The sequence below is a fragment of the Pistacia vera genome, unplaced genomic scaffold (genome assembly GCF_008641045.1).
Source record: "Pistacia vera cultivar Batoury unplaced genomic scaffold, PisVer_v2 Contig518, whole genome shotgun sequence".
Taxonomy (NCBI): domain Eukaryota; kingdom Viridiplantae; phylum Streptophyta; class Magnoliopsida; order Sapindales; family Anacardiaceae; genus Pistacia; species Pistacia vera.
This window is the reverse complement of record NW_022196355.1, coordinates 137,633-163,948: the sequence shown is the minus strand read 5'-3', so window position 1 is coordinate 163,948 and position 26,316 is coordinate 137,633. Positions and strand designations below refer to the sequence as shown.

Here is a 26,316-nt window from a genome sequence, read left to right as displayed (position 1 = left end):
AACACATTGATGCATTTTAGAATTATATGTTTTGATCATCTATTCAACAAAGTGTATGCTGGTAAATCTTTCACACTAAAGACATCCTCCAGTGCCAGCTCCCGTTCTAACTGTGTTCTTGTAGACTTCAAAACATCCTGAAAAAGGTAACAAAAACATGGCAAATCATTCAAACATGGTAGGGTATGCTAAACTTAACGAATCGACAATTCGTAGATTCAATTAATAAAAAATCAAGGGATGATGGATGTTCGAACAATTTACATTAAATTCCATATACGAAGCCCGCTTGGCAAGCCATTGAGCATCCATCATTTGAAAGGCTACACAATAAAGGTTATCAAATGCCATTTCTTCTTCCTTCAGAAGTTCTAAGAAACGAATTCCAGCCAAAGAAGATGGCTTCCCTGCACGCAAAACATAAGTAGAAAATTTCTCAGTCCATTTAATTACTAAAAAATCATAAATGGCAGAAGCACTAAGAAAAGTACGTTGACAAATTTGGCTTTAGAATCATCTCTTTGTGACTGACCAACATTTTTGCATATTTCTCAGCCTGTACGGAAATAAGGAGTAAACCAAAATAGTTACAGCATAAATCTCCCTTCTCTTCAGAAATATTTATTACCTGATTGAAGATCCAACATTTGTATCAACATAAATGAAATGTTGATGCCAGCTACCGCAAAAGGGTACTCCCACTCAGCTCTCGCTCCGTCTTGTTTATGCAACAATCTCTGAAATGAGTCCTGTTGAATGAAGACCAAATTAATAAATATTAGTTATAATCAGCTTTACCTTCAATATTAGGGCAATAAAAACCAAAGTTAATCCCAAGAGGAAAGATAACAACACAATTAAAACCTGCAGTAAGATCCTACACATACTGAACATAAGCAGAACTTAAAAATGATTCCAAAAGAAATAATATAGACATCCCTGAAAATTGAGTAGAATCTGAGAATAATAGAAGTATTTCAAGATGAATTACAAATATTTATTAACCTTTGAGTTTCCTTACCCGCGTGACAACTAGAATATGCCATCCATTTGGTTACAGCCACAAAGAATCAAAACCAGATTTCAATTACTACATATACAGACAGCTAGGTACATCCAATAGCTTAACATGTAACAAGGAAAACATCCCCATACTCAAAAACAAGCAAGCAGAGCAATTATTCCTAAAAAACAAACCAGATATGCACTAAACATACTCCCGAGAAAACTATGATTCCTCATCAGCTCAGAGCATGATAGTAGATTTTTATATCAACTTTGTTATTTAGAATCAGTTGCCAACTCATCACCTTTACTTTCACCTCTAAACCAAAATATCATGCCAAAACAACAATGTTTGTTACAGTACCCAACTTTATAAAGGGCAAAGCTAAGAAGCTAAAACAGGTTCAATTGAGGAAACAGCACAAGAGGTATTCACTGAAGAAACTCCAACTGCTTGTTATGCAACCACAATTTTCCACAACCACGGTTTCTCTACAACAAATTGTATACATAAAAATGGAGAAAAATTTTTTTTATATTTTTTCCTGCTCTAACATGTATCCTCTCTATTCAATATTCTTCAGTGAAATTAGTGATCATATATAACCGTTCTCTATTGCATGTCAGTACACAAGTTTATTCTGAAATCTAAATATATATACTTTTTCTATAACTCTCAGCATTATCTTATCATGACAACATGCATTCTTGTTAAGCACAAATTGCCACAGCAACTTGACAGATAAATACTATTCCAGGCCTCCATTTTGACAGGGTATTTAAGGGTCCGTTTCCGTTTGGTTCTTTTAGAATAATATTTTGAAAAAAGTAAAATTGGATGAATATTACGATGTAGGATTTGGAAATAAACAAAAATATCCCCCTATGTTTGTTTATTTACTAAACACCCCTATAATAAAATATTAAAAATTAACAAAAACACCCCTAACCCACCCATTAAATACGGACAACCGGCTACCATCGCCGAAGAGTGGCCGGAGTCGCCGTATCGGTGCACGACCGGCTGGATCTGGCCAGTCGTACACCGATATAGCTTTTTCCGACCAGCTCTGTGGCTAGATCTAGCCATTGACGACCAGATCTGGCCGCATTTGGTTGTCAATGACGACCAAAGATACAGCAGTTCGTTGATGACTGGCTATGGCCAGATCTTTGGCCGTAGATCTGGCCTTTTCCGGCCAGATCCATCGTGGATCTGGTCGGAAAATGCTAGATCGGCGCACTACCGGCCAGATTCAACCAGTAGTGCGCTATTATACCAGATTCCGGCCAGCTTCCGGCGGTGGTGGCCGGAATCTGGTAAATGTGGGTTGTTGGGGTGTATTTGTCAATTTCTAAAACTTTTTTTTTTGGGGTGTTTAGTTAAATTAACAAATTTAAGAGATTTAAAAGAAATTGAATAATATAGAATAATATTTTAAGAATAAGAGAATAAATGTGTATTTAGATAGGATAGGGAATAGAATACTAAAAAATTCTCTACCAAACGGAGCCTAAATTTTTTTGCCGCCTGAGCCAAGTTTTGTAGATCCTAAAATAGGCTAAGAAAGGCACAAAAAATTCCCAATTGCTTCAGATGAAAAATCTCAACTATTTTGAATGAATGATATAATTAAGATTAAAAATTTGAACAAGAAAAAGAGAACTATATCATTTTAAACCAAGGAACCAACCGGATACTTCTTGGCAAAGAAAATGAGATTCTCCAATGATATAAATCCTCCACCTCTTCAAATATCATTGAAAAAAAATTGCATCAGAATCCTTTTCAGGTAAAAAAAAAAATGTAATAAGTAATTTAATGTAATTTCCATTTCATACCGAAAATCTGTTGAAGGGTCTGTGCCTTGCCAACCCATTTCTTTCCAAAGCTCCGATTTCAGAGCTGGCAAATCCCTACCAGGACAAGCTAGCCTCCATAACTGTTTTAGAGCATCCTGCAGCACAAAAGTTCAATTTTATATGTTATAAGTTATGCTCTAAAACAAAAGCAAACAGGTCAGTCTTTCCCTTTCCTTTTTCTGGAGGAAAATCAAAATCAGTGATCTTCCCAACACAACCATTATAAGTTCAAAGTTTGTAGAAGAAATAAAATTAGGCAAATTTATACCTCAACCTTTAATTTGGAGTAATTATGACTGGGATGATTTAGCTTATAAGATGTTCTCACCCAGTTTGACACACTTTGATACAGTAAGTGAATTGTGGGCACTTAATTTGAGTACTTTAACATGTAACTTCATCCATAAATTGTATTGCAATTTTCAAACATGTAAATATAAATCCTCAAGGCATCAAAACTTTTAGCAATCGGGCATAACTCTTCACTATAAACAGATTTTCAAGTTTTCATTAATAACAAAAATGAAAAGGAATTAACCCACATCCACTATTATTGCTAGCTCTAAAACATTGAGGCGAAAATTAGTAAAGTAATAAAATTAAACGGAGGCCAAATATTAGTTAAGTAATAAAATTAAACGGAGAAAAACCTACCTGATGTTCCACACGTGATCCATCAAAAGGGACTTCCAGCCTTTGTTGTAGATGTCTAAGCCTTTCTTCCTAAATTGACACCAATTAATAGCGTTAAAGTCATACACATCAGTCTTTTTTTTTTTTTTTTTTTAATTAAGATCGAAGAAATTCAAATGCAGAAATTTTAAAAACATACATATTTCTTGGTTAAGTGCCATGAAATACTATCCATTTATCAAAACTAAGAGGTGAAATGCACAGCAATACAATATAATACCTGTAGAGGACTAAGTGAAGATGGAAAAAGCTTCCGACTTAGTCCATTTTGAGTGCCAGAAGAGAGAGGCAAAAGTCGTCCAATAAGTGATCCAGATCCAAAAACAATATTTGCTACAAATTTCAAACGACCAAAACTTAGTGAACAGGACACCTAAGATATTTCCACAATCAGCAATGTTATCAATAATCACAAAGCACTTAACACCTAACAGGTCATGAAGCATGATTTTTAAAAGCAATGACCAATATGATGGAAACTAAACAAAATAAAAACAGGCATATAATGCGAATCTAACTTATATTTAGTTATCATTACACAAATGATACATTGTGTTTATGGTTTCTAAAGTGTGTACCTCTTTGGTAAATGTAAAATGTCTTGAGAGTAACCTTACCTCACCGTTTGAGCAAACTGCCACCAGTTGGGGACATTTTAGTAATCCGAAGAAAAAAAAAAAAAAAAAAAAAAATGGAGAGACAGAAAAGAAAAAAGAAAACTAAATATAATTGGTTCAAGCAGTCATATACTAATTGTTTCTTCTTATTAAGGATTTCATTTAGAAACAAAACAAGTACACCATCCTAATAGTATCATAACCGAGGCAAACTTCTAAATTCAGGGAGCAAAAACCCCTAATGCAGATTTCAAGAAAATCATGATGAAGATAGAATAACAAAAGTGCAGTCCCACTAATTAAGCAAGTTTCCATAGTAAGAGATAATGCTCAACTAGCAGTCTGAAGTACAAAATATATCCAATCAGCCAAACAAAATTATCACAGATCATAAGCCATGTCTTAAATAGCCTCTCTTTGCCAACAAATTACATCAAAAGCAAGAAACTGCAAATTATCATGACTAAAAGAATCATCAGTAACAATTTAGCACATCACACCCAAAAACTGAGCTCATTGTGCAATTAGTCGAGTCAACAGAAACTACCACAAGTTTCCTAACTACCGAGATTACAAGGTTTGCTACTTTGGCACTAGTCCAACACATGCGAGGTAGTTTCTCAATAACCAAAAAAAAATCTACCATCATAGTATGAAAGACTACAAATACCAAATTTTTGTAGACAATTCGCCGACAACAACAATACAGTAACCGTCACCAAAAATGACTCCACTAAGAAGATGATCAACAACAATAAAACACACCTAACCATTGTGTCCATTGTGCAATCAACTGAGAAAAGAGAGAAGTCCAATGCAAGCGCTCCATTCTCCTTTGATCATCCCAAATATCATCTACTCTACGTCCCTAATATACATGTAACATAATTAAAAATTTATTTTAAAAAAAAAATATTCTTCTTAACTTAATGCTAACACATTGAAAGAAAAATACCTGAGAGACGGAATTATCATCATCATAGTTAGCTAACAAAGGTTCACTTAAACTATCGAAACCAGAAGTCTCCAAATGCTCACGATTTCTCCCATCAACATCTCCGTGATGGAGTCGCCGCCTCAAAGTTCTCGATGTCATCAATTCAATTCAACTCAACTTGCAATTTAGAAAATACCCAAATCAATATAAACCCTAAATCCCTAAACTCACATATCATAATTCAATTCTACGAACCAAGGATTTAATCAATTTAATTTAATGAATATAAAGAAAAAAAACAAAACAAAACAAAAAGAAACGGACGTACCCAAATTAAATTTAAAAAATAATAAAAATGAAAACGAATTGTATATAGACCTCGTAAACTTTGTCACTAAGCAAAGTATAAAGTTAAGGAACTTTGTTTTAATTTAAATAATTTAAATAATTAATTAATAATAGTACAACTGTACAAGCCGATCGATAAAGATAATCGCTTGAATAACAATTTACAGACGGTTTTGGAACAAAAATAACAGCAAAGACGTGTTTTACAGTTACAGACGTGGACTGTTTGGTAAGACAGATAATTGACAAAATTTTACCCATAAATACGGGTTACAGAAGGGTGTGTTTTTTATTCTATCTATTTTTCTAAAATATTGAAAATAATTGGAATTATGAAAAAAAAAAAAAAAAAAAACTTGTTCAACGTATTTATCTGAAAAAAATATTTGAAATTGTAGAATAAAACGCCTTCGAACAATTTCACTAAAAACGTATTTTTTTTAACAATAATTATCAATTAATATATTTATTATTGTTATGCTAGGAAAACAAGGGCTAACGTGGAAAGTCACGTGATGCAATGTGACCTGCTCCCGTCAGAACGGTAAGTACACGTTAGGCCTGCCAAACGCTATGGAGCTCCCACGCGTCCATTTCCCTGCAATAATCGCGTGAAATCAGCTTGGGAAGTGGGCAATGGGACGTAAAGCCGGATTATGACCTGACACTCACACAACCCATGGATTTAATGATGATTACACACCCTCATCTGGTTATAAAAGGGAGAAGACCTCATTAAGGGGATTCGGCCATTTTTACACTTGAATTCTCTCTTTGCAAACTTTGTATTTACTTTTCCTAATCATTTGTAAGTCATCCGCTGTTGCGACCTGACCACACATACTAATACAAATCAGTGGACGTGACTTGCTACCTTCATCCGAACCACTTTAAAAAGCTCCCATCGCATTTATTTCATATTTTTCTATCCATAATCAGCTGTGTCTCTGGCCAATCAACGTTGCGGATGTGTCGATTAGTGGTTTTAGAATCACGCATCAACAGTTTGGCGCTAGAAGGAGGGCTAATTTAGTGTTCATCTTCATCAGGAGAATCTTACCTACTGTCCTACAGCAACAAATGGCCCACCAATCTGAACCTGAGCAAGCTAACCAGTGCGTTGAAGGAGTCCCCTTGACCCAAGGGGATACCCCCTCCAGGGTACTTCCAGTTTCACAAAATGTTACAGGGGATATCTCGGCAGCTTCGCCGCTTGACCCCGCCATCAGAAGCTACCTGGAGAGGTTCGATAATACTCTTAGACGGTCAACTAGAGGCTGGACGTGTTGGACCAAGGAATGTCATCTACAACAGCTGGGGCGGTGCAACCGCCAAAAACGCCTGCAGGTCGCGCGAAACGCGGAAAGGGAAATAGCCCGTGTCGCAAGCACTGCAGCGCGTCGACGTAAGGGTAAGAAGTGGCAAAAAGTAAGCCTAAGGGCTCCAAGGACCAGCGAACACAAACCATGCCCGAGCAGGGTGCCGACAAAGCTGAGACTCGACGAAAAAGTGAATCCCGAGCTGGCCATGCCACGTCGCAGGTGAACCCAAGCAAAGGGTCGGGCGCGACAATTCCTGTCACCGCCAGCAAAACGATCTTGATCGCTATCGTACGGGTGGTCCCACACACGCGGGGCGGTTCGTACCACCGCGAGGGTCATGAAAATGCCCCGCACAATCCTTCGCCTTCACACGCCTCTAGTCAGTGTGTGTCGAGTGCGGCCGGAAATGCCGGCTGAGGTGAAGAGGAGTCGACCTCTGGACTTTCCTAAACCGTAATCGCGAAGGCCGGACTCGCATGGGTGAAAGCAATCCCAATTGCCCCATTACCACAAATTGAGGAGCTACAGCGAGCTCTGGACAGGTTAAGGGAGCAGCAAAACGAACAGGCCCAGGTCGCCTCTGCATCCCTTTCTCCCCGAAGTGCTAGTGCTCCACTCCCACGGGGTTCAGAATGCCGACATGCGACCATTTAATGGGAACCATGACCCACAGGATCATTTGTATGAGTTCAACGACCTGATGGAGCTCCACAGGTTGGACCTTGCAAAATGTCGTTGTTGGCGTGACGCTGACTTTCATGCCAAGCGGTGGTTAAGGTCGCTCTTGGCGGGATCGATCAGTCTGGCCTCAGATGAGCACGACGTTCCTACGGCATTTCCAAGCAAATTGGAAGTTTTTGATGCCTTGAGCTACCTCAGCAACATAAGGCAAGAAAGAGACGAATCTGTAATCTTATATCGACCGTTTCCACAGGGAACTCAACAAGGTGGCTCATGCCCAGAAGAGTCCATCGAACACTATAATAGCTGGAGTTAGCCCGCAAACCAACCTGTGGAAAGAACTGCAGGCTAAGGACGATGTTTCCCTCACCAGATTTATAACCTTGCAGAAAAATATCTCCGAATAGAGAATTCATTGGCGGCACTCCGCGTCGCGATCACGGCACTTCAAGCAGTATGTGGTCGGGGAGAAAATAGGAGAGCTGATCGCAAAGGAGACATTGATGATCAGCGAAAAGGGAAGAAACCCCGCTACGAACACAAGAAGTCCTATGCTCTGTTCCTTGTTGCGACCGGGACAGAGCTCAATACACTCCGCTGAACGTGTCCATATCTGCAATCCTTGACAAATCCAAGGAGGAGCCTGTCGGTGACCGGAACCCATGAAAACCCCTGCTACGGCCAGAAACAGCAAAAAATACTACTGTTTGCATGGATAACAGGCATCACACTGATGAATGCCGAGCCTAAAGCAGGCAATCGAGGAGCTCATCAAGAAAGGGCACTTTAAAGAGTATATGATGACTCTCCAAAAGAGAACCAAGGGGAGTAGAAGAAAAAGTGTCGTGATCGCAGCAGATACAGCAGTGTTAACATAATCTTTGGAGGCCCACACCTCGCGGGAAACACGCGAGGTGCGCAGGAAAGGTATGCTCGCGAAGCTTATCACGACCCGATCAGGTAATGAACATTTCGCAGCGACGCAAAAGGCTCAAAAGGAGGAGTCGATCACCTTTGCGAAAAGGAAGTAGCTCGCCTGCACATCCTCACGAGGACGCCCTAGTGATCACGCCCTGATAGGGTGCCATAATGTCTGTAGAATGTTGTGGACAACGGAAGCGCTGTGAACATCCTGTTCAAGACCGCTTTCGATAGATAGAACAGACAAGGCCGACCTGAAGCTCGCCTCGATGCCTCTTTACGGTTTACAGGGGATCACCTGTCCCCAAAGGAACAATCCAGCTACTAGTCACGCTCGGCGACTACGACGAGGTGACTAGGGTTACCGAATTTTGGTGTGGATTGCCCATCGCCTTTAATGGAATCTGGGGCGACCTCTGTTGGAAGCTTCAAGGCAGTCACTTCCATATATCACCTCAAGATGAAGTTCTCCACTCCAACGGGATAGGGGAAGTGAGCGGATCGCAAAGCGCATCTCGCGAATGCTACGTAAAAGTGGTGCAGATGGCAGGCAAGAAAGGGCATTACGTGATGTGTGCTCGCCAGGCTATGGCGATCAGCCGAATCGAACCACAGCCTGGGCCAGCAGAGGTAAACATAGATCTGCGAATCCAGGAATCCCTCCCAGCGGCCCGGTTGAGGACTGTCCGAAATTTCGATTGATCAAAAAAGTCGAGCCGAGCCGAGTGTTAAAGATTGGAAACGTTCTCAGCCCTCAGCTCCCTTTCGAGCTGATAAGCTTCTAAGGGAAAACATTGACGTATTTGCCTGGTGCATGCAAGTAGAGTGGAAAAAAGGGCCGGGTTAGGCAGGCCAAACCTAACCGGCGTAAAAAAGAGGGCTCAAACGGCCCGCCTAATGGTGGGCCGGGTTGAGCCCAACCCGCTAGCAACCCCCGTGCGGGCCGGGTTACAATGGTAACCGACGGCCCGCCGGGTTGCATTTGTCTCTTTGCAAGAGGCCCGCAACCCGAAGGGCTGTTGCCAACGGCCAACCCGCCGGGTTGGCCCCCAAAAAAAAAAAAAATTGTAAATCTTTTTTTTTTTTTCAATTACACTTTTACCCTGAAATATAGCCGTTTTATAGCCGTTGGAGGGGTCTTTTGTCATTTTCTTTCCCTATTTTTTTCTAAAATTGGCCTAAACTCTCATATTTTTTCACAACTCAAATTCTCTCATTTTCTCATATTCTATCTTAATCTCTATTCTCTCAACTCTCAAGTCTCAATTATTCATTTATTCTCTTAATATTTTTGTTATCAATTTGCTCTTATTTAATTTTATTAGGTTTTGCAATTTCAATTATATTTCCAATCCATATTCCAAATCTCTTTCTTTAATTTTATTTCTTCTACATCATTTTTTTTTCAACTACAAGTCTACAATGGATAGATATTCTCTCCCATCATTTCAATGAGAAGAAAACTATTATCCTAGTCCTAGTCCCGCTGATTTTATATGAATGCAGGAGATTCAAATAGCCCGCTGTCCCAATCCCAATCTCAGAATCCGATACACCTCAAAATATGCCGTCGATTCCAACAGCGCCCGGTGGTTCTAGAAGTCGCCTCGTATCGTCGCCTCGTATCGTCGTCCTCGTCCAACTTTATCTCAAGCTGAGGCGGGATCATCAACTGCCGTCGAAAGCGAAAACAGACACACATCAGACGTTTGGGGTATTTCGAAAGTTTTACGAGACAGAAAATGGCGTTCAAGTCAAGAAAGCAAGATGCAAATATTGGCAAATTAAAAGCTGATCAGGTAATGGTACTAGTACTTTAAAAGGCATGCTAATAACATATTAATCAACTGGAAATAGAGAAAGCAATCAAACTCAAATAACTAATATGGGTACTACTTGGCGTTATAATTCTGTGTATATAGGGAACAGTTAGCTTTATATATTGCTGCATCGATAACCTATTAATATGGCAGAAGATAAATATTTTGAAAGATTTGTTTAAAATTCATTTTTTCCAGGATTTAAAAGTTATTCTAAAACGCAACTAGAAATGATTAATAAAATTGTTTAAAAAATGAAATTAGAATATAAAAATAATTTCATACTTGTCATATTAGTGTGACTTTAACTGTGATATTTGGAGTGGTAGAGCTAAACAAGATTATATTGTGTGACTAGTCATTATTTTGATAATGAATTTAATTAAATAAATCTTATTAGGATTTAGATTAAGGATGTGGATCATAGTGGTTTAGAATCTATAATAAAATATTGAAGTTTTAGAAGATATGATATTATTGATAAAGTGATAAGTTTAACTTTAGATAATGCAAGTCTAATAGTAAAGCTATATAATTTTTTAAATAATTATCTTTTATATAATAATTTGAAGTTTTTTCACCAACGTTGTGCATGTCATGTATAATTTAATTGCGAAAAGTGGTATGAAAACAATTAAAAAAAATATTGATAGAATTAGGGAATCTTTAGCTTGGATTACTAGTAGTAATAAAAGAAATGCTGAATTTCAAGAAGCTTGTATAAAATCAAATATGTCTCCTAGAACTTTGCATTAGATATGCCTGTTAGATGGAATAGTACTTATTTAATGCTTGATTCGTTTACCTTATGCTATATAATTAGTTATTTTGTAGCAAATAATAGAGGTCCTCACATTTGGTAGAAAATGATTGGAAGATAGCTAAAGTATTTCATTCTTTTTCAAATGTTTTTACCAAGCCACTTTACAACTTCTGGTGTGTATTATCCTACTAGTCCATTGGTAATACATGCAATTATAAAAATTTCCGAGTTATTTACAAAAACAAAGATGATGAAATTTACATGCACCAATAAAGGCAATGGAAATTTTTTTTTGAAATATTGGAAACCCGTTCCTTTTCTTTATGTTTAGGTGCTATATTTGATCCTAGAATTAAATTAGCACGTTTAGAAAATGGTCTTGACAATTTAAGTGAAAATTTACAAAACGAATCATATGTCAATCAAATAGGAGAGGTAAAAAATAGTTTTTCGAAGTATTTTCCAATATGAAACAGGTAGGGAACCCGCAGTCGCAAAGAGGCGAAATATCCAGAGAAGCTGTAGGAGAAGAAACAAATGAAGACTTATCTCTTGGAATGCACTGAATAGGCCGAAGAGGACCGAGTCCGAAGCACAGCCTCCTCTTCAGAGCACCACCACCAACAACAACAACAACTAATATGCTGTCCTCCATGGAGTCACAGAGTAATGAACTTCAACAATATTGGCAACCCCGAATGTTTTCAACAGGTCACTTTGATCTCTTAGAGTATTGGAGAGCCAGAAATGTATTTTTCTCGGTATTATCAAGACTTGCCTTGGATGTTTTCGCTGTTCCTGTCTCAACCGTCTCATCCGAACAAACATTTAGTGCAAGTGGAAGGATTTAAATGAAAGAGAGGGCTAAACTTACTCCAAAAATGATTGAGTCCTCACATGTCTTCGAGATTGGGAACGATCGCGCCATCAAGATCAATACAAGGTTATCGACAATGCTTAGTAGAATCATTTCAATTTTGTAATATAGATGATACAGATGAGGGAGGTCCTAGTGAACCACCCCCAATTTAGTTGTTTTGTAAAATGTAATTTGTAAATTAATTGTCAATTATTGCACTCTTTTTTCTTTACCAAGTTTTTCTCCCATTGGGTTTTTCTTGGTGAGGTTTTTAACGAGGCAATAATTGTTGTAATTTCTTATTTTATTTTTTGATAAATGAATAAGTCTAATTTTTCTTATATTACAATTTTATTGTATTAAAATTGAATTAATATTTGAAATGTTAACAAAAAAAAAAAAATTGAATTGAATTGAATTGAATTATTGATATTTGAAAAGTTAACTAAAAACAATTATATTTATAATTATTTATTTGAAAAGTTAACTCTCCCTAAATTGGCGGGCCTAACCCGGCCCGCCTTTGTTGGCTGGTGGGTTGAGCCCAGCCCGCCAAAGCATGTAACCCGCCGCGGGCCGGGCCGGGCGGGTTACTTTTCCACCTTTACATGCAGATATGGTCGGGATCAGCCCGGACATTATTTGCCACTCATTAAACGTCAGCAATGAAGCCAAACCGGTTCGCCAGAAAAGAAGAACGATGGATCCGGAGCGGTACGCCGCACTAAAATCAGAAGTGGAAAACCTTCTCCGAAATGGGTCCATTCGAGAAGCTCTCTACCCGACCTGGGTCGCCAACCCGGTTCTGGTAAAGAAGCCAAATGGCAAGTGGCGGACCTGCGTTGACTTCAGCGACCTCAACAAAGCCTGCCCGAAAGACAGCTTTCCTCTGCCGAGAATCGACCAGCTCGTTGATGCCACCTCGGGGCACGAGCTGTTAAGCTTCATGGATGAATACTCGGGATACAATCAAATCCCGATGTATGGGCCAGACGAGGAGCATACGTCCTTCATTACGAACCGGGGGCTGTACTGTTACAAAGTTATGCCTTTCGGCCTCAAGAATGCAGGCGCGACCTATCAGAGGTTGGTTAACCGAATGTTCTCCGACCAGATCAGAAGGATAATGGATGTCTATGTGGACGACATGCTGGTCAAATCCCAGGCCGCCTCAGAGCACATTACACATCTCGCTGAGATGTTTGACATCCTCCGACTGTACAGAATGAAGCTGAACCCTCTCAAGTGTTCGTTCGGGGTATCGTCAGGAAAGTTCCTACGGTATATGGTTAATCAGCGGGGCACAGAAATAAACCCCGAAAAGATCCAAGCTCTGCTCGATATGGAGAGCCCGACCAGCAAGAAACAGGTCATGAGTCTAAATGGGCGAATAGCGGCACTTAGTCGCTTCATATCAAGGCTAACAGACTGTTGCTTGCCATTTTTCAATGTTCTGAAAGCCAATAAGAAATTCGAATGGACTCCCAAATGCGAACAGGCATTCCAGGGTATAAAAGAACACCTCGGGAAGCCACCTCTCCTCTCTAAGCCTCTTCCATAGGAAATCCTGCTCGTCTACCTGTCCGTATCTCAGTTCGCAGTCAGTGAAGCTCTGGTACGGGAAGAGGAAAAGGCGTAATGGCCAGTGTACTATGTGAGCAAGCGCCTGTCGGATGCCGAAGTGCGGTATCCGGAAATGGAGCGACTAGCCTTTGCTCTGCTGATCACATCAAGAAAGCTGCGACCTTACTTCCACGCCCATACGATCCATGTAATGACTAATTACCCCCTAAGGCAGGTCCTCCAGAAACCAGAAGCCTCGGGTAAACTGCTTAAATGGGCCATGGAATTAAGCCAGTTCGACCTGAAGTACAAGCCCAGGTCGACCATTAAAGGGCAGGCTGTTGCAGATTTCATCTCAGAACTTTCCTATCTCCCAAGCGAGCAACAGCCTAGCGAATTCATGCAGGAAAGTATTCAAAACCTGTCGACCTGGAACCTCTACGTCGACGGGTCATCGAACAGGAAAAGAGCCGGTGCGGGTCTTCTCCTTGTAAGCCCCGAGGGGGCTCGAATTCATGGTATTCTCCGGTTCGGGTTTAAGGCGACCAACAATGAGGCTGAGTATGAAGCCCTGCTTGCCGGGTTGCGACTTGCCAAAGAAATGGGTGCAACCGCGATCAGCATTTACAGCGACTCCATGTTGGTCATCAACCAAATTTTAGGGGAATACCAAGCCAAGGAAGAGAATATGGTCCGCTACCTAAAAGAAGCTAAGACCGCTCTCAGGTCGTTCAAGCACTTTGAAATCACTCAGATCCCAAGAGATAGCAATTCTATAGCGGACGCCCTAGCAAAGATAGCCTCGTCGTTGGATTCAGAGGCTCCAGATAACATTCTTGTTTGTTTTGTCGATGCTCCAACTATCAGCTCAATCGAACAGGCCGTAAATGTGACTCAACCAGATTCCTGGATGACTCCCATTGTCCAATACCTCAAGGATGGGACCTTGCCAGGCGACAAGGTCGAGGCAAGGGTCTTACGAGCAAGATCTGCTCGTTACACACTCATCGGGGACTAGCTGTACAGGAGAGGATTCAGTGCCCCTCTCCCCCGATGTGTAATCAGTGAAGAAGCAGACTACGTCATGAGGGAAATTCACGAAGGGATCTGCGGAAATCACATAGCTGCTCGATCTCTTGCGAACAAGGTTGTTCGTCAGGGATATTATTGGCCCCGAATCCAAGAAGATGCGCACAATTTTGTCAAGAAATGTGACAAGTGCCAGCGGTTTGCGAACATTCCGCGAGCCCCCTTGCACGAGCTGATAACGATGTCTAGCCCCTGGACATTTTCCATGTGGGGGATCAACCTTATCGGTCCCATGCCAGTTGGAAAGGGAGGGGTCAAATATGCCGTGGTTGCGATAGATTATTTCACAAAATGGGTGGAAGCTGAACCGCTAGCCGCGATCACGACTAGAAAGATGAAAGACTTCGTTTTCAAGAACATAGTGTGCCACTACGGAATTCCCCACACCCTCATCTTGGATAATGGAAAGCAATTTGATAACGAGGAGTTTAAGCAGTTCTGCGATGAGCTGGGCATCCATAAAAAAATCGCCTCAGTCGCCAGACCGCAAGCGAATGGCCAAGTTGAAGCTATCAACAAGACCATCAAGCACACTCTGAAGGCCAAGCTTGGGGCAGCCAAAGGAAATTGGGCTGACGATCTCCCCGAAGTCTTATGGGCATACAGGACAACTCCAAGAACCTCTACCTTAGAAACCCCCTTTTCGATAGCCTATGGCTGCGAAGCAATGATTCTGTGGAGGTGGGAACTGGTTCTCTTTGGAGAGACTTGTACGATGAGGTTAAAAGCGAAGCACTTATAAGGGCAAGTCTGGATCTCGTTGAAGAGCACCGTAAGAAGGCTTCGCTAAGGATAGCAGCCTACCAGCAACGTGCGAAAAGGTTCTTCAATTCAAAGGTCAAGCGAAGAGACTTCCAAGTCGGAGACCTTGTGCTAAAAGAAGTTCTCCTCAGAAGCAGGGAGCCAAGTGCGGGGGTATTAGGATCTAACTGGGAAGGACCGTACCGAGTTGACAAGGTGATCAAACCGGGGACTTACCATCTCAAAAGATTGAACGGTTCCAAAATACCCCGAGCTTGGAATGCTGAGCACCTCCGGCCATACTATCAGTAATCCCAAACTCAGCTCTCATTATAGATCAGTTTTTTATTTTGTTAGTTCCCCCTTTTGTTGTAAAGTATTATTCTGTTCGCTTAAACAGTTCGCGTTTATTCTGTTCGCTTAAGCAGTTCGCATTTATTCTGTTCGCTTAAGCAGTTCGCATTTATTCTGTTCGCTTGTAACGATTCACATGTAATATTGCCCATGTAAAACTGAATTGTAAACTACACTTATGTATGATAAAGCGAACAACAATTGAAAGCAAAATGTATTTTCATTTATTTGCAACAAAAATTAAGATCCTATTCTAATGGAGTCAGACCCATTGCACTATGGCTGGTCGGGGGGATCCTTCGAAGTAGGACCAAAACCCTCTGCCTGGTCGGATCTTCAGGTGGCCACTGCTGCCTGATCATCTTCCTCCGTCAGAATCCGCAAGGTCTCTTACCACCCCTCTGGGAGATCAAAAATATCTAGATCTGGGTTCCTCGGCCGCAAGGCATAAATGGACCCGATTGCCCAGTCGGCGGCCTTATCCTTAATCTCCTCTGACTGGATCCGCATTTCTTCAGTCAGTGAAGCAATTCTTTCCTGACTCTCCTGGAGTTCAGCCTCCAGAGCAAGCCTTTCCTTTTCGGAAGCCTCCCTTTCTTGTTCAGCTCGCTGAGCCCATATGGAGGTCGTCTGGAGCTCCTGGTCCTTCTCTCTGACCTCCTTGGAGAGCCTAGCGGTTGTCCTCCGAAGCTCCTTTACTTCCGCCGCACGTCGTTCAAGCTCTGCCTTTTGGAAGTCCACTATTCACAGAGCGGCATCCTTTTGGTTCAAGTACCTGTTCGCTGCTTCGAATGCTTGCGTTCTTTCCGCTTTGACGGATTCCAAGTTCTATTTCAGCTTCGCGACCTCCTCCTTTAGGTCGCTTGCCCCCTTTGCGGCCCCCAGCCGAGTCTTCTCCATAGACATCCTCATCGCAAGCAAAGCCTGCGAGCAAGAAGTGAATTAGAATGAAGACAGCGGACAAACTTTAAGAGCAGTTCGTTTACCTTGCTTAGATGCTGAAACGACGTGGTCATCAGGTCATCGCCTGTATCGGCGAACTCATCATATGACTCCGATAGCCCACACTCGAGCAGAGAATAGACTATTGGCTGCAGGTATTCGGGCAGGCTCCCCAACGAGTCCAGCACTGGCGTGCCCTTCGCCTTGTCAGCAGCGATCGTCTCGTCCGCGGGTTCCTTGCCCGACCTCCTTCTTGAGTCTTGTCGCGACCTCAAGGGTTCTTCCTCAGATTCAGTCTCTGACTCGTCGACCTGAATCTGCTTCCTCTTCTTCGATCTCTGGGCCGGAGCCTTCCGCCTTGGGCGAGCAGGTGGTGTCTGAGCGACCTATTCTGTCCTGGTCGCTTCTTGTACAGGACAGGGTTAGGAAGGCGCGGCTATTTGCACCGGTTGTGCTATAATGGGACGAGCAGCTTCGACCGCTCTCTCTCTCCTCGATCGAGGGAAGGTAAACGGTGCTCGGCGAGGCTGCTCGGACTCTTTTAGAGGCATAGTCACTGCATGCATGTACATTTGTAAACAAAAGTTATTTTGTGACCAGAAGGGAATTAGTGTAACTTACCTTCTAGGGTCTCCAAAGACGCGTTGTTGCTGATGAAACCATACTTCCGCAAGTTCGCGATTGTCACGAGCTTCCTTGTGTCCCGGCTTTCCTCGGGAAGGACTCCAAAAGACACGAGCCTGTTCGGGTCGTCAAGCAGGTCTTGGCTGGTCATCTTATTAACTGTAAAAGAAGGCAGGTCGTTATGATAAAGCAGGCGAACAGATAATGAACCTAGCGAAGAAGAACCTACTTGGTTTCTGAAAGCGGTAGTGGCCATCATAGTAGAAAAAGAAGAATTTTGTCTCGTAGGCCCCCGCGTTGCTGGGATAGCTATGTATCCCTTCGGCGATGGTAGGTCACTGGGACAAGTAATAGGAATCCTTGTCCTTTCTCTTTTTGAGATAGTAGGCGATACCGAGCTCCATCGCCGTTGGCTCGCCGAAGCTACTCTCGCGGCATTGTCCCGAGCTTCTTCCATTCAGGTCAAAATTACCAAAACCTCCAATCGCGGCATGACTTAGTTTCCAAGGTTCGATCCTCAAACCTTAAAAACTAGGAAACTTCTGTTATGCCTGGGAAAACAAGGGCTAACGTGGAAAGTCACGTGATGCAGTGTGACCTGCTCCCGTCAGAACGGTAAGTACACGTCAGGCTTGCCAAACGCTACGGAGCTCCCACGCGTCCATTTCCATTTCCCTGTAATAAATCGCATGAAATCAGCTTGGGAAGTGGGCAATGGGACGTAAAGCCGGATTATGACCTGACACTCACACCAACCCATGGATTTAATGATGATTACACGCCCTCATCTAGTTATAAAAGGGAGAAGACCCCTTCATTAAGGGGATTCGGCCATTTTTACACTTGAATTCTCTCTCTTGCAAACTTTGTATTTACTTTTCCTAATCATTTGTAAGTCAGTCCGCTGTTGCGACCTGACCCACAATACTAATACAAATCAGTGGACGTAGGACTTGCTACCTTAGCATCCGAACCACTTTAAAAAGCTCCCATCGCATTTATTTCATATTTTTCTATCCATAATCACGTGTGTCTCTTGGCCAATCAACGTTGCGCATGTGTCGATTAGTTGGTGTTAGAATCACGCATCAACAGTTTGGCGCTAGAAGGAGGGCTAATTTAGTGTTCATCCTTCATCAGGAGAATCTTCAACCTACTGGTCCTACAGCAACAAATGGCCCACCAATCTGAACCTGAGCAAGCTAACCAGTGCGTTGAAGGAGTCCCCTTGACCCAAGGGGATACCCCCTCCAGGGTACTTCCAGTTTCACAAAATGTTACAGGGGATATCTCGGCAGCTTCGCAGCTTGACCCCGCCATCAGAAGCTACCTGGAGAGGTTCGATAATACTCTCTAGACGGTCAACTAGAGGCTGGACCGTTTGGACCAAGGAATGTCATCTACAACAGCTGGGGCGGTGCAACCGCCAAAAACGCCTGCAGGTCGCGCGAAAGCGCGGCAAAGGGAAATAGCCCGTGAGCCTTCGTCCAACCTTCGTCGATCGCTGTCCACCTAAAGTTTACGCGACGTCGATTTCTTTTGTTGATTCCGACGAGTTCCGACGTCGATGGAACTCCCTAGCACCTACACATCAGAGTCGCCGGCACCTACACATCAAAAGCCCACAATTCCAGCTTTGATTGGCCGTCGATCGTCGCTACCGCCACCACTCCCCAGAATCTCGTGCATATGGGTGTTTTTAGATAGATTTCAAACCTTAAGGGAGTATTTAAGTGGTGTTTTTGATGAATTTCAAACCTTTAGAGACTAAATTTTTTTTACAAATTACGTCCCAACGACCAATCCAACAGTCGAATCAGAAACAGACCCTTGAATGGGTCATTGTCCGATCCGGTTTTCAGAACATTGTTTATTCTATCCCTTATTTCATTCTCTCAACTCGAAATTTAAAGCACTTCTTCACGTCTCATTTTTTTTTTTTTTTTTTTTTTTGCCCTTTTTTCCCACTGTCACTTCCTGCTTCAGATTAAGCCAATCCAGAATTGATGGCTGAAATTCATCATAACTGGAGTAGTGGCATTACTGCTCACTGAGCTGCAATTGAGTCATTGCTCACTTTTGAATTTATATTTCTAAATCTTCACAACAATATAGTGATGAATACTAGAAAGAATATTATTCAAATGAAATTAAAACTTTTTTTTATTTAGATCTCCCGCTCATATTTCTTCTACATCAAATGTTATATCTACTCCATCATGACATAAGATTTGTGAGAAAGACATATGTTGGTGCCTATATTTTTTTTTCTTTTGGATTCTTTTACCCTTTTTAGTAATTTTATGATTATCTAAAGATAAATTTGTAATATAACTATTTTAAATTGAGGACTTATTAGATAATTGTTGGGGTTTCAATAATATCACTCATTAAATAATGATAATTGTTGGCTGTCAACAATATGTGAATACTTTAGAGGGCTATTATAAATTGGGAGGACATTATAAAATAAATAAAGAGAAAAAGACATAAGTTTTCATTTATATCATAAACAATTATTTTCTGTCATAAAAAAAAATACTTTTTTTACACTTTTTATGAATAAACATACTTTTAAAAGAAAATGTCCTTAATTGATAAATGTGTCCATTTATTGTGAAATTTAATAGTCATTTTTCCTTAATTTTTTTAAAAGTGCCTGTCATTTTATAATACACTACTTTAAAGCAATAAATGGTTTAATGTGTGAAAGACCTAATTAAGTCACTTGTAATATATCATCTAGCAGCCATTACAACGAAAAGTATCAAGTAGTTCTTTTCAAGGCTGTCACAACAAGTCGACCAGTTCGCAAGCCGGCTCGGCTCGACTCGTTTAGGGTTTAACTCGATGATGTCAACGTCGACTCGACTCGAACTTGATTTATAGCTGTGTTTGAGTTCGATCATAGGGGCTCGGTTCATAGGCTCGCGAGCCGACAGTGGCTTGCATAAGTAGGGTGTTTTTGTGAGTTTATTAAACCATGTGCGATTTAACGTTATATTGCAGTTCTAAATATATATATAAAAAAAAAAAAAAAAAAAAAAAACGAATTTACCCCCAAGTGCAAAATAGTAAAATGACATTTACCCCCAAATCAATTTCTCCCAATTCGCAAAAGTCTCACACAACAAACCCTAAACCTAAACCAATCTATACCCATGAAATCACAAACTCTAAACCGTGTTCTTGCTATCGCCGATCGTAAACACACATGGAGGAACGACAACTTCATCCCCCAACTTGAAACCAAGTTTTCTCCCCAAGTCGGGATTTGTCCACCGTGAAAGTAATGGCCTTCATCTCGTGTTCTTGCACCACCCGGTCGGAAATCGACGTGGAGGAGACACGACTTCATCCCCCACACGCCAACCCATTTTCTTCTCCCCCAATATGAGCACAATTCTCTGAATTCATAGGCTTGCGAGCGCGCCCAACTCGATCGCGCTCAGTTCACGTCCCTTTTCTTTGACCCGACTAGCTCAAGCTCGATCCTGTAACAACCAAGCCAAGCTCGATAAGCCAAAACTCGACTTGGCTAGAATTATTTACAGCCCTAGACTTCTTCATCTCCATAAATTTTCTATGGTATTGAAGCGACTAACGAAAAAACATTGTTTGTACTTTTGATTGAGTGAACAAGGATCTCTCCACAAGCAAAGCCAAATATAGCCCGTGGGTTGCATCAAGAAGCTTTAATATAATTAATTTAGTACATCGACAAGATTGACAAGCTTCGTAAAACGATCATAGTTTATTCAATTAACAAAGACGACTGTTTAATGCTTCTTGAAGAGGCACCATCAGGATTTTAAGACAATATACTTTATTTTCATGAATTATACAGTAAACAATACAAAATCATTACAAATGAGGTATTTTAGAATTATATGTTTTGATCATCTATTCAACAAAGTGTATGCTGGTAATCTTTCACACTAAAGACATCCTCCATGCCAGCTCCCCGTCTCTAACTGTGTTCTTGTAGACTCAAAACATCCTGAAAAAGGTACAAAAACATGGCAATCATTCAAACATGGTAGGGTATGCTAAATTTAATGAATCGACAATTCGTTGATTCAATTAATAAAAATCAAGGGATGATGGATGTCGAACAATTACATTAAATTCATATACGAAGCCCGCTTGGCAAGCCATTAGCTCCATCATTTGGAGCTACAAATAAAGGTTATCAATGCCTTTCTCTTCCTTCGGAAGTTCTAAGAAAACGAATTCCAGCCAAAGAAGATGCTTCCCTGCCCGCAAACATAAGTAGAAAATTTCTCAGTCCATTTAATTACTAAAAATCATAAATGGCAGAAGCACTAGAAAAATTAAGTCGACAAATTTGGCTTTAGAATCATCTCTTTGTGACTGACCACATTTTGCATATTTCTCAGCCTGTACGGAAATAAGGCAGTAAACCAAAAGTTACAGCATAAATTCCCTTCTCTTCAGAAATATTTATTACCTGATTGAATCCAACATTTGTATCAACATAATAAATGTTGATGCCAGCTACCGCAAAAGGTCACTCACTCAGCTCTCGCTCCGTCTGTTTATGCAACAATCTCTGAAATGAGTCTGTTGAATGAAGCCCAATAATAATATTAGTTATAATCAGCTTTACCTTCATATTAGGCATAAAAACCAAATTAATCCCAGAGGAAAGATAACAACCCAATAAAACCTGCATGTATCCTACACATACTGAACATAAGCAAACTTAAAAATGTTCAAAAAAATAATATAGACATCCCTGAAATTGAGTAGAATCTGAGAATAAGAAGTATTTCAAGATGAATTACATATTTATTAACCTTTGAGTTTCCTTACCCCGCGACAACTAGAATATGCCATCCATTTGGTTACAGCCACAAAGAACAAACCGATTTCAATTACTACATATACAGACAGCTAGGTACATCCAATAGCTAACATGTAACAGGAAAACATCCCCATACTCAAAAACACAAGCAGAGCAATTATTCCTAAAAAACAAACCAGATATGCCTAACATACTCCCGAAAAACATGATTCCTCATCAGCTCAGAGCATGATAGTAGATTTTATATCACACTTTGTTATTTAAACAGTTGCCAACCATCACCTTTACTTTCCCTCTAAACAAATATCATGCCGAAACAACAATGTTTGTTACAGTACCCACCTTATAAGGGGCAAAGCTAATAAGCTAAAAGAGGTTCATTGAGGAAACAGCACAAAGGTATTCACTGAAGAAACTCCAACTGCTTGTTATGCAACCACAATTTCCACAACCCCAGCTTCTCTACAACAAATGTATACATAAAAATGGAGAAAAAATTTTTTATATTTTTTCCTGCTCTAACATGTATCCTCTCTATTCAATATTCTTCAGTAATTAGTGATCATATATAACCATTCTCTATGCTGTCAGTACACAAGTTTATTCTGAAATCTAAATTATATACTTTTTTCTATAACTCTCAGCATTATCTTATCATGACAACATGCATTCTTGTTAAGCCACAATTGCCAAGGCAACTTGAAAGATAATACTATTCTAGGCCTCCATTTTGACAGTATTAAGGGTCCATTTCCTTTTGGTTCTTTTAGATCATATTTTGAAAAAAGTAAAATTGGTGGTATTACGATGTAGGATTTTGAAATAACAAAAATCCCCCTATGTTTGTTTTATTACTAACACCCCTATAATAAAAATATTAAAATTAACAAACACCCCTAACCCCACCATTAAATATGGACAACCGGCTACCATCGCCGGAGGGTGGCTAGAGTCGCCGTATCGGTGCCAACTGGCTGGATCTGGCCAGTCGTACACCGATATAGCTTTTTCCCGACCAGCTCTACGGCTCAATGGCCAATCTGCGCCGCATTTGGTGTCAACGATGGCCAAAGATATGGCTACGGCCAGTTCTTTGGCCTGTGAATCTGGCTTTTCTTTTCGCTAGATCCATCGTGGATCTGGTCGGAAAATGCTAGATCGGCCACTACCGCCAGATCAACCAGTAGTGCGCTTTTAACACCAGATTCTGGTGGTGTGGCCGAATCTGGTAATGTTGGTTTTGGGTGTTTTTGTCAATTTCTAAAACATTTTTTGGGGGGTTTAGTTAAATTAACAAATTTAGGGGTTTAAAAAAAGAATTGAATATATAGATAATATTTTAAGAATAAGAGAATAAATGTGTATTAGATAGGATAGGGCAATAAAATACTAAAAAATTCTCTACCAAACGAGCCTAAATTTTGTTGCGCCTGAGCCAAGTTTTGTAGATCCTAACAACAGCTAAGAAAGGCACAAAAAATTCCCAATTCTTCAGATGAAAAATAACAAAATAAAATCTCAACATTTTGAATAAATGATATATTAGATTAAAAATTTGAACAAGAAAAAGAGAACTATAACTTTTTAAACCAAGGAACCAACCGGATACTTCTGGCGAAAGAGATGAGATTCTCCAATGATATAAATCCTCCACCTCTTCAAATTCATTGACAAAAAATTGCATCAGAATCCTTTTCAGGTAAAAAAAATGTAATAAGTATTTAATGTAATTTTCCTTTCATACCGAAAATCTGTTGAAGGGTCTGTGCCTTGCCAACCCATTCTTCCACAGGCTCCGATTTCAGAGCTGGCAAATCCCTACCAGGACAAGCTAGCCTCCATACTGTTTTTAGAGCATCCCTGCACACAAAAGTTCAATTTTATATGTTAAAGTTATGCTCTACAAAAGCAACAGGTCAGTCTTTCCCTTTCCTTTTCTGGAGGAAACAAAATCAGTGATCTTCCCACACACAACCATTATAAGTTCAAGTTTGTAGAAGAAATAAAATAGCCAAATTTATACCTCACCCTTAATTTGGAGTAATTATGACAGGGATGATTAAGCTATAAGATGTTCTCACCCAGTTTGCACACTTTTATACAGTAAGTGTAATTGTGGGCACTTAATTTGAGTACTTTAACATGTAACTTCATCCTAAATTGTATTGCAATTTTCAACATGTAAATATAAATCCTCAAGGCATCAAAACTTTAGCAATCGGGCATAACTCTCACTATAAACAGATTTCAAGTTTCATTAATAACAAAATGAAAGGAATTAACCCACATCCACTATTATGTGCTAGCTCTAAAAACATTGAGGCGAAAATTAGTAAAGTAATAATTAAACGGAGGCCAAATATTAGTTAGTAATAAAATTAAACGGAGAAAAACTACCTGATGTTCCACACGTGATCCATCAAAGGGACTTCCACCTTTGTTGTAATGCTAAGCCTTTCCTCCTAATTGACACCAATTAATAGCGTTAAAGTCATACACATCAGTCTTTTTTTTTGATATATCGAAGAATTCAAATGCGAAATTTTAAAAACATACATATTTCATGATTAAGTGCCATGAAATCACTACCTTTATCAAACTAAGAGGTGAAATGCGCCAGCAACAATATAATACCTGTAGAGGACTAGTAGTGAAATGGAAAAGCTTCCGACTTAGTCCATTTTGAGTGCAAGGGAGAGAGGCAAAAGTCGTCCAATAGTGATCCAGATCCAAAAACAATATTGCTACAAATTTCAACTACCAAAACTTAGTGAACAGGACACCTAGATATTTCCACAATCAGCAATGTTTACAATAATCACAAGCACTTAACCCCCTAACAGTGTCATGAAGCATGATTTTTAAAAGCAATGACCAATATGATGGAAACTAAACAAATAAAAACAGGCATATGCGTCTAACTTATTTAGTTATCATTACACAAATGATACAGTGTGCATATGATTTCTAAATGTTTACCTCTTTGGTAATGTAAATGTCTTGAGATAACCTTACCATCACCGTTTGAGCAAACTCCACCAGTTGGGACATTTAGTAATCCGAAGAAAAAAAAAAAAAAAAAAATGAGAGAGAGAAAAGAAAAAAGAAAACTAATATATTGCTTCAAGCAGTCATTACTAATTGTTTCTTCTTATTAAGGATTTCATTTAGACAAAACAATTACACCATCCTAATAGTATCATAACCGAGGCAAACTTCTAAATTCAGGGAGCAAAAACCCCTAATGCAGATTTCAGAAAATCATGATGAAGAAGAATAACAAAAGTGCAGTCCCACTAATTAGCAAGTTTCCATAGTAAGAGATAATGCTCACTCAGCAGTCTGAGTACAAAATATATCCAATCAGCCAACCAAAATTATCACAGATCTAAGCCATGTCTTAACTAGCCTCTCTTTGCCACAAAATTACATCAAAAGCAAGAAACTGCAATATCAGGACTAAAAGAATCATCGTAACAATTTAGCACTCACACCAAAAACTGAGCCATTGTGCAATATTCGAGTCAACAGAAACTACCACAAGTTTCCTAACTACCGAGATTACAAGTTTGCTACGTTGGCCCTAGTCCAACACATGCGAGGTAGTTTTCTCAATTACCAAAAAAATCTACCATCATAGTATGAAAGACTACAATCCCAAATTTTGTAGACAATTCGCCGACACAAACAATACAGTACCGTCACCAAAAATGACTCCTCTAAGAAGATGATCAACAACAATATACCACACCTAACCACTGTGTCCATGTGCAATCAACTGAGAAAAGTGAGAGTCCAATGCAAGCGCTCCATTCTCCTTTGATCTCCCAAAATCCTCACTCTACGTCCCTAATATACATTTAACATAATTAAAAATTATTTAAAAAAAAAATATTCTTCTTAACTTAATGCAACACATTGAAAGAAAATACCTGAAGACGGAATTTCATCATCATAGTTAGCTAAACACAGGTTCACTAACTCTCGAAACCAGAAGTCCCTCCAATGCTCACGATTTCTCCCATCAACATCTCCGTGATGGAGTCGCCGCTCAAAGTTTCTCGATGTCATCAATTCAATCCACTCAACTGCAATTTGAAAATACCCAAAATCAATATAAACCCTAAATCCCAACTCACATATCATAATTCAATTCTACGAAACCAAGGATTTAATCTTAATTTAATGAATATAGAAAAAAAACAAAACCAACAAAAGAAACGGACGTACCCAAATAATTAAAAAATAATAAAATGAAAACGAATTTGTATATAGACCTCGTAAACTTTGTCACTAACAAAGTATAAAGTTAAGGAACTTTGTTTTTAATTTAAATAATTAATAAT

The 26,316-nt window shown here is 39.9% G+C and overlaps 1 protein-coding gene across 1 annotated transcript; it reads right to left on the bottom strand.

Annotated features, from left to right (window-relative positions):
• LOC116106488 (ELMO domain-containing protein A-like) lies at positions 1 to 26,278 on the bottom strand. Its single transcript, XM_031392852.1, has 13 exons — positions 26,238 to 26,278; positions 23,546 to 23,552; positions 8,959 to 8,964; positions 5,444 to 5,483; positions 5,134 to 5,292; positions 4,944 to 5,046; positions 3,782 to 3,894; positions 3,523 to 3,591; positions 2,848 to 2,963; positions 2,700 to 2,754; positions 629 to 749; positions 265 to 407; positions 1 to 137 (listed from the first exon to the last, which is right to left on the bottom strand). The coding sequence occupies exons 5-13, from the start codon at positions 5,272 to 5,274 to the stop codon at positions 36 to 38; spliced, it is 963 nt and encodes a 320-aa protein (XP_031248712.1). The 5' UTR covers positions 5,275 to 5,292; positions 5,444 to 5,483; positions 8,959 to 8,964; positions 23,546 to 23,552; positions 26,238 to 26,278; the 3' UTR covers positions 1 to 35.
• Positions 26,279 to 26,316: the final 38 nt, after the last annotated feature.

Coding starts and splice junctions, on each gene's coding strand:
- LOC116106488 (XM_031392852.1), bottom strand. CDS start 5,274: ATGACATCGAGAACTTTGAGGCGGCGACTCCATCACGGAGATGTTGAT. Junction 5,047..5,133: donor ATGATAATTCCGTCTCTCAG/GTATTTTTCTTT, acceptor CATGTATATTAG/GGACGTAGAGTAGATGATAT. Junction 2,964..3,522: donor GATCACGTGTGGAACATCAG/GTAGGTTTTTCT, acceptor TTTGTGCTGCAG/GATGCTCTAAAACAGTTATG.